Raw genomic sequence first — 15,339 nt, 5'->3', positions numbered from 1 at the left:
TGGAGGCATCGACTGACTCTGAAATTGCTGATTTATTCTCTGACTTTTTCCAAACTACTTATAGCTCTTCTTCATGGTCAGAATCAAATTACCGTAATCCCTTAAATAGGGCAAATTGTATTTTTTCCCCTATAATTACCGAAAGTTCTCTCTTAAGAAATTTAACATCAACAACGCCAACTTATTCTCCCGGTCCTGATGGACTTCCTGGGTGTGTGCTTAAGTTTTGTGCATCAACCATCTGCAAACCTATTCTTAAACTTTTTCAATTGTCTATTTCATCATCAGTTTTTCCAACTATCTGGAAGGATTCTTTTATTATTCCACTTCACAAAAAGGGTGCGAAGGCGGATGCCCAGAATTATAGAGGTATTTCTAAATTGTCGGCTATTCCAAAAGCCTTTGAACGTATTATCACTTCTCATTTGCAACATTTATGTTCCTCGCTAATATCACCGTGTCAGCACGGTTTTGTTAAGCGAAGATCGACTACCACCAACCTACTTGAATTGTCATCAATTGTAATAAATGGATTTAACAATAAAATGCAGACTGACGTTGTATACACAGATTTCAGTAAAGCCTTTGACTCTGTTAACCACTCTCTTCTTTTATTCAAATTAGATTTGCTTGGCTTTCCATGTAATCTATTAACTTGGATTTCAAGCTATTTGAATGGGAGGACTCAGAGGGTTATATTTAAGAACGCTGTTTCAAAAACGATCCATGTGACATCTGGAGTACCTCAGGGTAGTCATTTGGGCCCTTTGCTGTTTACTCTGTTTATTAACGATCTTCCCTCTATTGTAACACATTCTCGTGTACTAATGTATGCTGATGATGTTAAGCTTTGTTTGACTTATAATAATATAGAGTCTGGTTTTGGCTTACAATCAGACATTGATCATTTTCAAGTATGGTGTGAGTATAACCTCTTAAATTTGAACTGCCTAAAATGCAACGTAATGACCTTTTATAGGGTTACCCCAACCTTTATAAGTTATTCGCTTCAGAATTTGCCACTTGACCGTATATATTCAGTAAATGACTTAGGCGTTCTTCTGGACCCGAAGCTTAAATTTGACTGCCACATAATGTCGACAGTCAATAAAGCTATGAGTGTTCTTGGGTTTATAAAGCGTTGGTCAAAAGAATTTGATGACCCTTATATAACCAAATTATTATTTACCTCCCTTGTCCGTCCTATATTGGAATATTGTTCTTCGGTTTGGAGCCCACAATACCAAGTCCACATTGACCGTATAGAGTCGGTACAAAAAAAATTTCTCCTTTTTGCCCTTCGTAGTTTGAACTGGGATCAAAACGTAAGGCTACCTTCCTACCAGAGTAGATTATTATTGCTTAATCTGCCCACACTTGCAAATCGTAGAAAAATGCTGGGTACCATTTTTATGCATAATCTTATAAGAGGTGATATTGATTCTGTAGAACTTGTTAGCCGCCTAACTTTTAATGTTCCCGTTAGACTAACACGTAATTATCAACCTCTTAATTTACCTCGATGTACATCAAATTTTGGTCGGCACGAGCCCTTTCGCGTTCTATGTAATAATTATAACGTTCTTTATCATTTAATTTGCACATCAACTTCTATCCCGGTATTAAAAACTAACATTTTAACTCATTTGCTTCACTCCTAACTGCATGTTTTTTTTTTTTTTATTATTTGTCCCGTCTTTATTGGTTTTATGTATTCTTCCTCGCGAACTCGCATTTTTGCCCAAATTTACAAAAGGGCCCCGCGCGTAACAAGCACGTGCTTGGTGTCGTTGGGCCACTTGTTTGTACTTCTCGTAGTGCATCAACGTCCATCATATATACATGGTATTGGGGAATTCACTTTTGAACGGGAGGCGCACCATATATCTACCATCCGGTAACCTTTGAGTAGTGTTGACGTAATGGGTCTCGCAATTTTCGTCCACCTCGGTTACGGTTTTGGCTACGGATATTTCTTCGAGTTCCCAAAATTTTTGTAGCTGTTTTCCTACGTCTGCTATGTCTTCTTCCACTAGAGTTGAAAAAGCATAGGCTGTGGAGGTGTTGGGGAGTGAACCACTAATTAACCACCCGAATACCGTGAGCTGAGCGAGTAGATTGTTGTGTAGGGGCGTTGTTATGCCTTCTAGAAATATCTGGGGAGTGATGTCGCTTCCCAGTACTATGTCAATTTCTGCAGCGGTTGAAAAATTGGGATCTGCCAGATTTAATTGATCTAGACTTGGGGATTTTGGTTTCATAACGGAAACAGACGGGAGAAGATTGGTTAGTCGTTTGAGTACGATAGCCTCAACTGGTATAGAGCACAGATCTTCCCCGTTGGTGAGTTTAAATTTGCATATTTTGGACGATGAGCTGACGTAATGACCTCCGATCCCTGAAATATTTGAGTGGCATTTTATGGTCGGCAAACTGACGCGTTTTTGAGCCTTTTCACTGATAAATGACCTTTGGGAACCTGGGTCGATCAAACCTCGCATGCGAATAAGTTCGCCTTTATAGGGAATGTAGACTATCGCGGTGGGTAATATCACGTTCGGATTTTGACCCGCGTAGTGTGCGTCGACTACCTGGTATTCTTGCTGTCGAGGCGGGAAATGCAGCAGAGTATGATGTTGCTTATTGCATGTGATGCATGTTTTTAAGCTTTTGCATTCGTTTATTGCGTGGTTGGAAGCCAAACAATTGATGCATATTTTTGCTGTTTTTGCAACTTGATAGCGGTCTTTGGGTGACAGATTTTTAAATTCTGCACATTGTCGTATGTGGTGTGAACTTTTGCAGTATTTGCATGAAGTGTCTGTAGTAGCTGCGTGGGCTAAAGTAGGAATTTTGGTGTGAAACTTTGCCTGGGTTGGAACAAAATTTTTTATTGGATTAATTGCGGACAGACGTTCAAGTACTTGGACGTAAGGAAGGATGTTAATTGTGACCATGTAGGCATTTCTTTCCTGGATTCTAGTGACTGTTCCCATAGGGCGAGTGTCTGCTGAGGTAATTTGGATGAGGTGTGGTATACTAGGAAGGGATCCCAGTCGGCGGTGGAGACTTGCTGCGCTGATAAAACTGCCAGGCAGCTCGTAATGGTAGCTTGGAATTTCTGGATATCCTTGCTATCTTCGGAACCAATTCGTTTTAAATCGAAAATGTTTTTGAGTTGGGTATCTACAATGAGTCTTTTGTTTTCGAATCTTGTGCTCAGCGCATCCCATGCTGGATAAAAATTTTCATCGCATAAGGGAAAGCGCTTTACAATTGTGCCTGCTTCCCCATGCGTTTTATGTCGCAGGTGATAAAGCTTTTGGGCTAATGTAAGCTTGGGATGATTGGTATATACTGCTGTAAACATGTCCCTGAACGAGGGCCAGTCTTCATAGTTGCCATGGAATGGCTCTGTGTCACATGCTGGAACCTTAATGTGACTTGAGTTAGGGAGCTCGTTGCCAAATCCGCTTAGGTTGCACTGATTTGGAGATGGATTAACCACTGAACTCTCGACAAGAAACCCTTTGAGAGAAGCTTTGACGCGGAACAGCTCGTCTTCACATACGTTGAAATGCTGTGTTGCGACATCCGCTAGTTCGTCGTTTTCTTCGCCTGAGGTTAAAGCGGTTTTGAAATCTCGATCAACCTGCTCAAACAAAGTGTATACACGAGCTATGCATTCTTTTACGGTTGTCTCTGTTCTGTTAAGTGTTTGGGCTTTTTCGCAAAACTGAAGAAAACGGTTTTTTGAGAAGTTGAATGCCCGATATTCAGTCATTTTTCTGATTGTGTGAGCGAATTGAGAGTGAAAGGACTAGCCGGAGGCTTGTGTTTTGATTGAGATCGAAAGGACTAGCCGGAGACTTGCGTTATGATTGAGATCGAAAGGACTAGCCGGAGACTTGTGTTATGATTGAGATCGAAAGGACTAGCCGGAGACTTGTGTTATGATTGAGATCGAATATTGAATAGTAGAATGGAATATGTCTACTTACAGATTTACTTAACCTTGTTTCCTACACTTTGGTGGTGTTCGAAACTGGCCTTATAACTCTTGATGTGGGCAAGCCTATAATAATTGCTTATACTATAGTCTATGACGTGTGTATTGTCCGAAATGAGTGTGATTAAGTTAAATTGGTGTTTTTTCTGTTCAAGATGGTTATTAATGTTGTGATGTGAACCTGAGAACACTAAACTGAAAGTGCCCGCTGTTGCAACTTTTGCAACTGCGACGGATAAACTTGTGATGTGAACCTGTGAACACTAAACTGAAAGCGTCCGCTGTTGCAACTGTGACGGATAAACTTGTGATGTGAACCTGCGAACACTAAACTGAAAGTGCCCGCTGTTGCAACTGTGACGGATAAACTTGTGATGTGAACCTGCGAACACTAAACTGAAAGTGCCCGCTGTTGCAACTGCGAAGGATAAACTTGTGATGTGAACCTGCGAACACTAAACTGAAAGTGTCCGCTGTTGCACCTTTTGCAACTGCGACGGAGTGTGATTTTAAAGAGAGATTGTTAATTAATAAACCAACTGAGTTTCTTCTGATAAATGCATTTATATGGCAGAAGGACTGTCGTTTTTTATTAAAATTCACAAAATATTTATTGGATTGAGTGTAATAATGTTCAAGTGTGCGAGGGTACTTATGCACGTGGTTATGTTGTAGTGTGTGTGATAATGTTTTAGTGTGATCGTGCAATAATGCACGTGGTTATGTTCTGTAATTACAGGTGTGTGTGTAAATGCGAGACAGATCTTTAAATTAAAAATATACAGTGCAAAGGGACTTGCTTTTTAACTTATTTGAGTTTGTGTACTTTATTATTATTGTGGACTGTATTTTTTTGCGTCAGGGTGATGTTACCCTGATTGTACTTAAGGGAAAAAATTTAAAATTTCTTTTAAACGTGGCTTGTAGGTTAGCCACGATCATTTACCTTTTTTGTAATAGGGCGATGATTCGATGTTTGCGAGATGGACCATGAAAAGCTGGTAGCTAAGTAGCGGAGCTTGCTTGCTGTCGCTTTGTGTGGATGATTGGAGTTGATGAATTGCCGGCTCCGCTCGGAGAAGCTGCTGCCTGCGGTGATGGGTGAAGAGGGGATGCTGATGCGGATGCTGATGATGTGCGGATGCCGAGTAGATGCGGATGCCTACGATGATGGTGGATGCCGATGATGATGTTGGATGAAGCGGCGGATGCCGATGATGATTAAAAGTTGGGGTACAAAAGAAAGTCAAACAATATGCGGAGCAATGTTCTTTTCGTAGCAACGTTTTATTCAGAAGAGCCCGGAAACTCTTGTCAAGGTCGAGTCCCCAGTTTTGGTCTTTACTTATTTAGGAATGGTGAGATAGAAACACTTGGTTTAAAAAACACTGTAGAATTATAGGCAATTTACATGATTATAGGCTATTTACATGATTATAGGCTATTTACATTGAAGTGTGTACCATGATTTATTGCAAGGGTTAGCGTGCGCTAACATGCCGCCCCCCCTGCCGGATGGCGGTTTTGAGCTTGGTTAGGCTTTTGATGGCTTCCTGCAGCTGGCGAAGCGTCTGAGATGGTGAGATACTGCGTCTCGGAGGGCGGCGTTCGGAAGTGTTCCTTGTTTTGGAACGACTCGCTCGGACGGTTCGGTTGATGCTTGGTGGAGAGCTGTCCTTTCGTGGGCTGCGCGGTTGACGTCCTTCCTTCTTTGATGCTTCTGGAGCTTCCGTGGTGGTGTAGCCGTGGTGCAGCAAAGTGTGATGCAGGTCGCCACACTTGTGACACACCTCTTTGGAATCGCATTGATGCACGCGATGTGTGGTGGCCAGGCAATTTGAGCAGTAGCCCATTCTTCGTGCGGCGCGACGGCGTTCCAGGATGCTCAGCTTGATGAATTTAGCGCATACGCGCAAAGGATGACCTTTGTGGCACATGCGGCACTTGTACATCTACGGAATTAATTACGGAATTAGTATGGGTGTATAAATGAGACAACTTGAACAGAGAAATAGAGAGAATGGAGTGGGATTTCGGTTATTGTGTAACCGAGGACGGGTTGTCTTTGATTGGGAGAGACACGAGTTTTACAATGGGTCGCGTGAGCGGTCCAGTTTGGGTTTGGAGGTCCACTGTGCGCGTATTTTGGTCTTTGCTTGGATGTAAGTGTATGACTCTCCCAAGACGCCAATGCGTGGGTGGGCAGGCGTCGTCCTTGATAATGACGATGTCATTAACTGAAAGGTTGGCTTTTGGTTGCTTCCATTTATACCTTCGGTGGAGTTCATGAAGGTATTCATGTCGCCATCGGGTGCTGAATTCTTGATGAAGAAGTTTTAGCTTCTGCCAACGGTTTAGTATGGAGAGAGATTCGTTGGGATTTTCAGGAAGCGCCGTTAAAGGTGCTCCTCGAAGGAAATGGCCCGGAGTTAGTGGCAGTAAGTCGTTAACATTGGATCTGGGTACGCATAGCGGACGAGAATTAAGAACGGCCTCTATTTTCGCAAGTAATGTGGCAAACTCCTCGAATGTGAATATTCTGGTACCTGCGGTTCGAGTGAAATGCTTTTTGAAGCTCTTAACGGCAGCTTCCCAGAGTCCACCCATATGGGGAGCGTGGGGGGGTATGAATTGCCACTCTAGTTCACGACTGCTGTAAAGGCTGGAAACATGATCCATTGCAGATTTCATGAACTCTGCAAAGTTTTTTGTCAGTTCTCTACTGGCGCCAAGGAAATTTCGGCCATTGTCTGACACAACCTTTTTTGGGATGCCTCTACGGCTGACAAAACGTTCGAATGCTTGCAAGAATGCCTTTGAACTAAGTTCTGAGACGGCTTCCAAGTGGACCGCTTTGGTGGAGAAACATACGAACACGGAAACGTAGCCTTTGAGAACTACCTTGGTTCGTATATTGGAGGCTTTTAAATTAAGTGGACCTGCGAAGTCAACTCCGGTTATAGCGAACGCTGGAGAAAATTGTGTTCTTTCGGGGGGAAGCGCGGCCATAATTTGATTTTTTGTGACTTGTTTAAAACGCGTACATGTTATACATTTGCGAATAGATGCCTTAACGAGATTGGCTAGTTTGGGGACAAAGAATTCTTGCCGAATCGCTCTTAGCATCAGCTGGTTTTGAGCATGAAGAAGAGTGTTGTGGATGAAGTCGATAAACAGGGTGGTAAGTTTCGATTTGGGTGGTAATAGTATGGGAAATCGTTCCTTGTAGGGTATGTTTGCGTTGGCTAATCTACTATTGATTCTAATTTGCCCAACGGAATCAATGATTGGGCATAAAGTCCTTAACTTGCTTTTGTTGGAGATAGGATGTTGGTTGAGTAACTGATCATATTCTTTGGGATAGAAAAGGCGTTGTGCGGCTATAATAAGCCTAGTTTTGGCGTCTTTGATTTGGAGAGCACTGTCCTTGGGAGTTGCGGGATTTGCTTGATACCAACGCATAATTCGTGCTGTTGCTCGTAGTGCTCGCGAGTAAGTCGTGAATTGTTCACATATATCAAAGTTTTCAGATTCCGTGAAAAACTGCTGAACATTCTTCTGTTCTGGAGGAGTGATAGAAGGAGCTTGGCTGCAAGGCCAATTTTCCTCTGGGATTGATAGCCATTTTGGCCCGTGCCACCATAATAGCGAGTCTTTGAGTTCGGTGGGGGTACAGCCGCGGGTGCCTAGATCGGCCGGGTTATCGTGGGATTTTACGTGGCTCCATTTGGCATTGTGAGTTTTTTCTTGTATGGCGGCCGTACGATTTGCGACAAACGTTTTCCATGTACCTGGTGGTTTTTCCAGCCATGCTAGGACTATGGTGGAATCCGACCACAAGAAGGTTTTTAGCTCGGGAAGTTGCGTTGTCTTGAATGTATGTTGCACTAGCCGTGCCAAGAGATGTGCGCCGCATAATTCTAAGCATCAGCATCCCCTCTTCACCCATCACCGCAGGCAGCAGCTTCTCCGAGCGGAGCCGGCAATTCATCAACTCCAATCATCCACACAAAGCGACAGCAAGCAAGCTCCGCTACTTAGCTACCAGCTTTTCATGGTCCATCTCGCAAACATCGAATCATCGCCCTATTACAAAAAAGATGTACAAGTGCCGCATGTGCCACAAAGGTCATCCTTTGCGCGTATGCGCTAAATTCATCAAGCTGAGCATCCTGGAACGCCGTCGCGCCGCACGAAGAATGGGCTACTGCTCAAATTGCCTGGCCACCACACATCGCGTGCATCAATGCGATTCCAAAGAGGTGTGTCACAAGTGTGGCGACCTGCATCACACTTTGCTGCACCACGGCTACACCACCACGGAAGCTCCAGAAGCATCAAAGAAGGAAGGACGTCAACCGCGCAGCCCACGAAAGGACAGCTCTCCACCAAGCATCAACCGAACCGTCCGAGCGAGTCGTTCCAAAACAAGGAACACTTCCGAACGCCGCCCTCCGAGACGCAGTATCTCACCATCTCAGACGCTTCGCCAGCTGCAGGAAGCCATCAAAAGCCTAACCAAGCTCAAAACCGCCATCCGGCAGGGGGGGCGGCATGTTAGCGCACGCTAACCCTTGCAATAAATCATGGTACACACTTCAATGTAAATAGCCTATAATCATGTAAATAGCCTATAATCATGTAAATTGCCTATAATTCTACAGTGTTTTTTAAACCAAGTGTTTCTATCTCACCATTCCTAAATAAGTAAAGACCAAAACTGGGGACTCGACCTTGACAAGAGTTTCCGGGCTCTTCTGAATAAAACGTTGCTACGAAAAGAACATTGCTCCGCATATTGTTTGACTTTCTTTTGTACCCCAACTTTTAATCATCATCGGCATCCGCCGCTTCATCCAACATCATCATCGGCATCCACCATCATCGTAGGCATCCGCATCTACTCGGCATCCGCACATCATCAGCATCCGCATCAGCATCCCCTCTTCACCCATCACCGCAGGCAGCAGCTTCTCCGAGCGGAGCCGGCAATTCATCAACTCCAATCATCCACACAAAGCGACAGCAAGCAAGCTCCGCTACTTAGCTACCAGCTTTTCATGGTCCATCTCGCAAACATCGAATCATCGCCCTATTACAAAAAAGGTAAATGATCGTGGCTAACCTACAAGCCACGTTTAAAAGAAATTTTAAATTTTTTCCCTTAAGTACAATCAGGGTAACATCACCCTGACGCAAAAAAATACAGTCCACAATAATAATAAAGTACACAAACTCAAATAAGTTAAAAAGCAAGTCCCTTTGCACTGTATATTTTTAATTTAAAGATCTGTCTCGCATTTACACACACACCTGTAATTACAGAACATAACCACGTGCATTATTGCACGATCACACTAAAACATTATCACACACACTACAACATAACCACGTGCATAAGTACCCTCGCACACTTGAACATTATTACACTCAATCCAATAAATATTTTGTGAATTTTAATAAAAAACGACAGTCCTTCTGCCATATAAATGCATTTATCAGAAGAAACTCAGTTGGTTTATTAATTAACAATCTCTCTTTAAAATCACACTCCGTCGCAGTTGCAAAAGGTGCAACAGCGGACACTTTCAGTTTAGTGTTCGCAGGTTCACATCACAAGTTTATCCTTCGCAGTTGCAACAGCGGGCACTTTCAGTTTAGTGTTCGCAGGTTCACATCACAAGTTTATCCGTCACAGTTGCAACAGCGGGCACTTTCAGTTTAGTGTTCGCAGGTTCACATCACAAGTTTATCCGTCACAGTTGCAACAGCGGACGCTTTCAGTTTAGTGTTCACAGGTTCACATCACAAGTTTATCCGTCGCAGTTGCAAAAGTTGCAACAGCGGGCACTTTCAGTTTAGTGTTCTCAGGTTCACATCACAACATTAATAACCATCTTGAACAGAAAAAACACCAATTTAACTTAATCACACTCATTTCGGACAATACACACGTCATAGACTATAGTATAAGCAATTATTATAGGCTTGCCCACATCAAGAGTTATAAGGCCAGTTTCGAACACCACCAAAGTGTAGGAAACAAGGTTAAGTAAATCTGTAAGTAGACATATTCCATTCTACTATTCAATATTCGATCTCAATCATAACACAAGTCTCCGGCTAGTCCTTTCGATCTCAATCATAACACAAGTCTCCGGCTAGTCCTTTCGATCTCAATCATAACGCAAGTCTCCGGCTAGTCCTTTCGATCTCAATCAAAACACAAGCCTCCGGCTAGTCCTTTCACTCTCAATTCGCTCACACAATCAGAAAAATGACTGAATATCGGGCATTCAACTTCTCAAAAAACCGTTTTCTTCAGTTTTGCGAAAAAGCCCAAACACTTAACAGAACAGAGACAACCGTAAAAGAATGCATAGCTCGTGTATACACTTTGTTTGAGCAGGTTGATCGAGATTTCAAAACCGCTTTAACCTCAGGCGAAGAAAACGACGAACTAGCGGATGTCGCAACACAGCATTTCAACGTATGTGAAGACGAGCTGTTCCGCGTCAAAGCTTCTCTCAAAGGGTTTCTTGTCGAGAGTTCAGTGGTTAATCCATCTCCAAATCAGTGCAACCTAAGCGGATTTGGCAACGAGCTCCCTAACTCAAGTCACATTAAGGTTCCAGCATGTGACACAGAGCCATTCCATGGCAACTATGAAGACTGGCCCTCGTTCAGGGACATGTTTACAGCAGTATATACCAATCATCCCAAGCTTACATTAGCCCAAAAGCTTTATCACCTGCGACATAAAACGCATGGGGAAGCAGGCACAATTGTAAAGCGCTTTCCCTTATGCGATGAAAATTTTTATCCAGCATGGGATGCGCTGAGCACAAGATTCGAAAACAAAAGACTCATTGTAGATACCCAACTCAAAAACATTTTCGATTTAAAACGAATTGGTTCCGAAGATAGCAAGGATATCCAGAAATTCCAAGCTACCATTACGAGCTGCCTGGCAGTTTTATCAGCGCAGCAAGTCTCCACCGCCGACTGGGATCCCTTCCTAGTATACCACACCTCATCCAAATTACCTCAGCAGACACTCGCCCTATGGGAACAGTCACTAGAATCCAGGAAAGAAATGCCTACATGGTCACAATTAACATCCTTCCTTACGTCCAAGTACTTGAACGTCTGTCCGCAATTAATCCAATAAAAAATTTTGTTCCAACCCAGGCAAAGTTTCACACCAAAATTCCTACTTTAGCCCACGCAGCTACTACAGACACTTCATGCAAATACTGCAAAAGTTCACACCACATACGACAATGTGCAGAATTTAAAAATCTGTCACCCAAAGACCGCTATCAAGTTGCAAAAACAGCAAAAATATGCATCAATTGTTTGGCTTCCAACCACGCAATAAACGAATGCAAAAGCTTAAAAACATGCATCACATGCAATAAGCAACATCATACTCTGCTGCATTTCCCGCCTCGACAGCAAGAATCCCAGGTAGTCGACGCACACTACGCGGGTCAAAATCCGAACGTGATATTACCCACCGCGATAGTCTACATTCCCTATAAAGGCGAACTTATTCGCATGCGAGGTTTGATCGACCCAGGTTCCCAAAGGTCATTTATCAGTGAAAAGGCTCAAAAACGCGTCAGTTTGCCGACCATAAAATGCCACTCAAATATTTCAGGGATCGGAGGTCATTACGTCAGCTCATCGTCCAAAATATGCAAATTTAAACTCACCAACGGGGAAGATCTGTGCTCTATACCAGTTGAGGCTATCGTACTCAAACGACTAACCAATCTTCTCCCGTCTGTTTCCGTTATGAAACCAAAATCCCCAAGTCTAGATCAATTAAATCTGGCAGATCCCAATTTTTCAACCGCTGCAGAAATTGACATAGTACTGGGAAGCGACATCACTCCCCAGATATTTCTAGAAGGCATAACAACGCCCCTACACAACAATCTACTCGCTCAGCTCACGGTATTCGGGTGGTTAATTAGTGGTTCACTCCCCAACACCTCCACAGCCTATGCTTTTTCAACTCTAGTGGAAGAAGACATAGCAGACGTAGGAAAACAGCTACAAAAATTTTGGGAACTCGAAGAAATATCCGTAGCCAAAACCGTAACCGAGGTGGACGAAAATTGCGAGACCCATTACGTCAACACTACTCAAAGGTTACCGGATGGTAGATATATGGTGCGCCTCCCGTTCAAAAGTGAATTCCCCAATACCATGTATATATGATGGACGTTGATGCACTACGAGAAGTACAAACAAGTGGCCCAACGACACCAAGCACGTGCTTGTTACGCGCGGGGCCCTTTTGTAAATTTGGGCAAAAATGCGAGTTCGCGAGGAAGAATACATAAAACCAATAAAGACGGGACAAATAATAAAAAAAAAAAAAAACATGCAGTTAGGAGTGAAGCAAATGAGTTAAAATGTTAGTTTTTAATACCGGGATAGAAGTTGATGTGCAAATTAAATGATAAAGAACGTTATAATTATTACATAGAACGCGAAAGGGCTCGTGCCGACCAAAATTTGATGTACATCGAGGTAAATTAAGAGGTTGATAATTACGTGTTAGTCTAACGGGAACATTAAAAGTTAGGCGGCTAACAAGTTCTACAGAATCAATATCACCTCTTATAAGATTATGCATAAAAATGGTACCCAGCATTTTTCTACGATTTGCAAGTGTGGGCAGATTAAGCAATAATAATCTACTCTGGTAGGAAGGTAGCCTTACGTTTTGATCCCAGTTCAAACTACGAAGGGCAAAAAGGAGAAATTTTTTTTGTACCGACTCTATACGGTCAATGTGGACTTGGTATTGTGGGCTCCAAACCGAAGAACAATATTCCAATATAGGACGGACAAGGGAGGTAAATAATAATTTGGTTATATAAGGGTCATCAAATTCTTTTGACCAACGCTTTATAAACCCAAGAACACTCATAGCTTTATTGACTGTCGACATTATGTGGCAGTCAAATTTAAGCTTCGGGTCCAGAAGAACGCCTAAGTCATTTACTGAATATATACGGTCAAGTGGCAAATTCTGAAGCGAATAACTTATAAAGGTTGGGGTAACCCTATAAAAGGTCATTACGTTGCATTTTAGGCAGTTCAAATTTAAGAGGTTATACTCACACCATACTTGAAAATGATCAATGTCTGATTGTAAGCCAAAACCAGACTCTATATTATTATAAGTCAAACAAAGCTTAACATCATCAGCATACATTAGTACACGAGAATGTGTTACAATAGAGGGAAGATCGTTAATAAACAGAGTAAACAGCAAAGGGCCCAAATGACTACCCTGAGGTACTCCAGATGTCACATGGATCGTTTTTGAAACAGCGTTCTTAAATATAACCCTCTGAGTCCTCCCATTCAAATAGCTTGAAATCCAAGTTAATAGATTACATGGAAAGCCAAGCAAATCTAATTTGAATAAAAGAAGAGAGTGGTTAACAGAGTCAAAGGCTTTACTGAAATCTGTGTATACAACGTCAGTCTGCATTTTATTGTTAAATCCATTTATTACAATTGATGACAATTCAAGTAGGTTGGTGGTAGTCGATCTTCGCTTAACAAAACCGTGCTGACACGGTGATATTAGCGAGGAACATAAATGTTGCAAATGAGAAGTGATAATACGTTCAAAGGCTTTTGGAATAGCCGACAATTTAGAAATACCTCTATAATTCTGGGCATCCGCCTTCGCACCCTTTTTGTGAAGTGGAATAATAAAAGAATCCTTCCAGATAGTTGGAAAAACTGATGATGAAATAGACAATTGAAAAAGTTTAAGAATAGGTTTGCAGATGGTTGATGCACAAAACTTAAGCACACACCCAGGAAGTCCATCAGGACCGGGAGAATAAGTTGGCGTTGTTGATGTTAAATTTCTTAAGAGAGAACTTTCGGTAATTATAGGGGAAAAAATACAATTTGCCCTATTTAAGGGATTACGGTAATTTGATTCTGACCATGAAGAAGAGCTATAAGTAGTTTGGAAAAAGTCAGAGAATAAATCAGCAATTTCAGAGTCAGTCGATGCCTCCATTGAGTTAAATCGAACCGATGAAGGCAAAGCTGATGACTTTCGCTTTGCGTTGACAAAGTTATAAAACTGCTTCGGGTCATTTGAAAATTCAAATTTACAGTTTGGCTTTGGAGGAAGCCTATCAGGAACGCATTCATTAAAAAAAGTGTTTAGAACGCTATAAAACAGTTCAGTGGCACTTTCGATGTCCATACAGTTATAAAATTCTGTCCAATTATATTGAGAAATCATTAAGTTAAGTTTACTAAAGTCACATTTACGAAAGCTTCTCATTTTAGTTGGAGAGACTAAAGGAGAGAGGGTATCAAGGTAGGGGAGGCAAATTGTCAATTCCATAGTTGGATGGTATCGGTCTTCTGGTACCACAAGAGCGTCAATTCTAGATACTGTGACTTCAGACGGATCTGAAACAAACACAAGATCTAATTGTCTATTTAATGAATTACGTATAAAGCTAACTTGCTGTAACGATAATTCTAAAAGGCCATCCACAAAGTCATGGGCGGATAAGGGTAGAGCGACAAGTGAGTCAGAAGGAGGGGACCAAGAAATATCCGGGAGATTAAAATCACCCAAAACAATCAAAAGGTCTCTATTGGAAAGAAAGGATAGAATAGATTTAATAGCTGCTAGATGTTGCTCATAAATTATAAGGTCAGAGCCAGGTGGAATATAGGAACATGTAATAAAGATAGACAAGGATTGGAGGGTAACTTTCACACCAACAAATTCAATGTCACTAGGGACATGAGAGTGAATTCTCTCAGAATTTAGGGTAGAAGTAACAGCAATTAGAACGCCGCCCCCCCTACGGGAAAGGCGATCAGTTCTGTAGGTATTAAAATTATTTGCAAGAACTTCAGAGTCTGTTATCTCTGGTTTCAGCCAAGTTTCTGTAAAAGCTAAGATATCGTCCGTAAATGCCGAGGAGTCAGCATAAAGCTTGGGTAGCTTCATGTTAAGTCCTCTAACATTTTGGTAAGCCAATAATAAACTTTTCAGTTTTTTGGCACCGTGGAAGGCCTATTATTTGTTCTTGGTTTATTAGGAACAAATTCTTTTATAACCAGATCATCATTAAGCCAGAAGCTTTCAGAAAGCAGTTCTTTAAACACATCAGGCGGAGCAAAAATTTTGAAAGACGATATCCTACGGGCGTATGAAAATCGAAATTGTTCAACCGCAATATCCTCGGATGGGAATTTTTCACGAATGAATTCCAAAACATCCTCAGATGTGGTATCAGGCGTAAATCTTGAAACAAATA

General features: G+C 42.0%; 1 protein-coding gene and 1 long non-coding RNA gene across 2 annotated transcripts in view; both read left to right on the top strand.

Annotated features, from left to right (window-relative positions):
• Positions 1-15,339, top strand: part of LOC138912474 (uncharacterized) — a 199,026-nt gene that overhangs the window by 48,236 nt on the left and 135,451 nt on the right. The gene's annotated exons all lie outside the window — the stretch shown is intronic.
• On the top strand, positions 8,110-12,452 carry LOC138912472 (uncharacterized). The gene is made up of 2 exons (XM_070213390.1): positions 8,110-8,612; positions 8,674-12,452. The coding sequence occupies exon 1, from the start codon at positions 8,110-8,112 to the stop codon at positions 8,578-8,580; it is 471 nt and encodes a 156-aa protein (XP_070069491.1). The 3' UTR covers positions 8,581-8,612; positions 8,674-12,452.

Source organism: Drosophila takahashii, chromosome 2R (genome assembly GCF_030179915.1).
Source record: "Drosophila takahashii strain IR98-3 E-12201 chromosome 2R, DtakHiC1v2, whole genome shotgun sequence".
Taxonomy (NCBI): domain Eukaryota; kingdom Metazoa; phylum Arthropoda; class Insecta; order Diptera; family Drosophilidae; genus Drosophila; species Drosophila takahashii.
The sequence above is the reverse complement of the archived record's forward strand: the minus strand, read 5'-3'. Positions and strand labels throughout refer to the sequence as shown.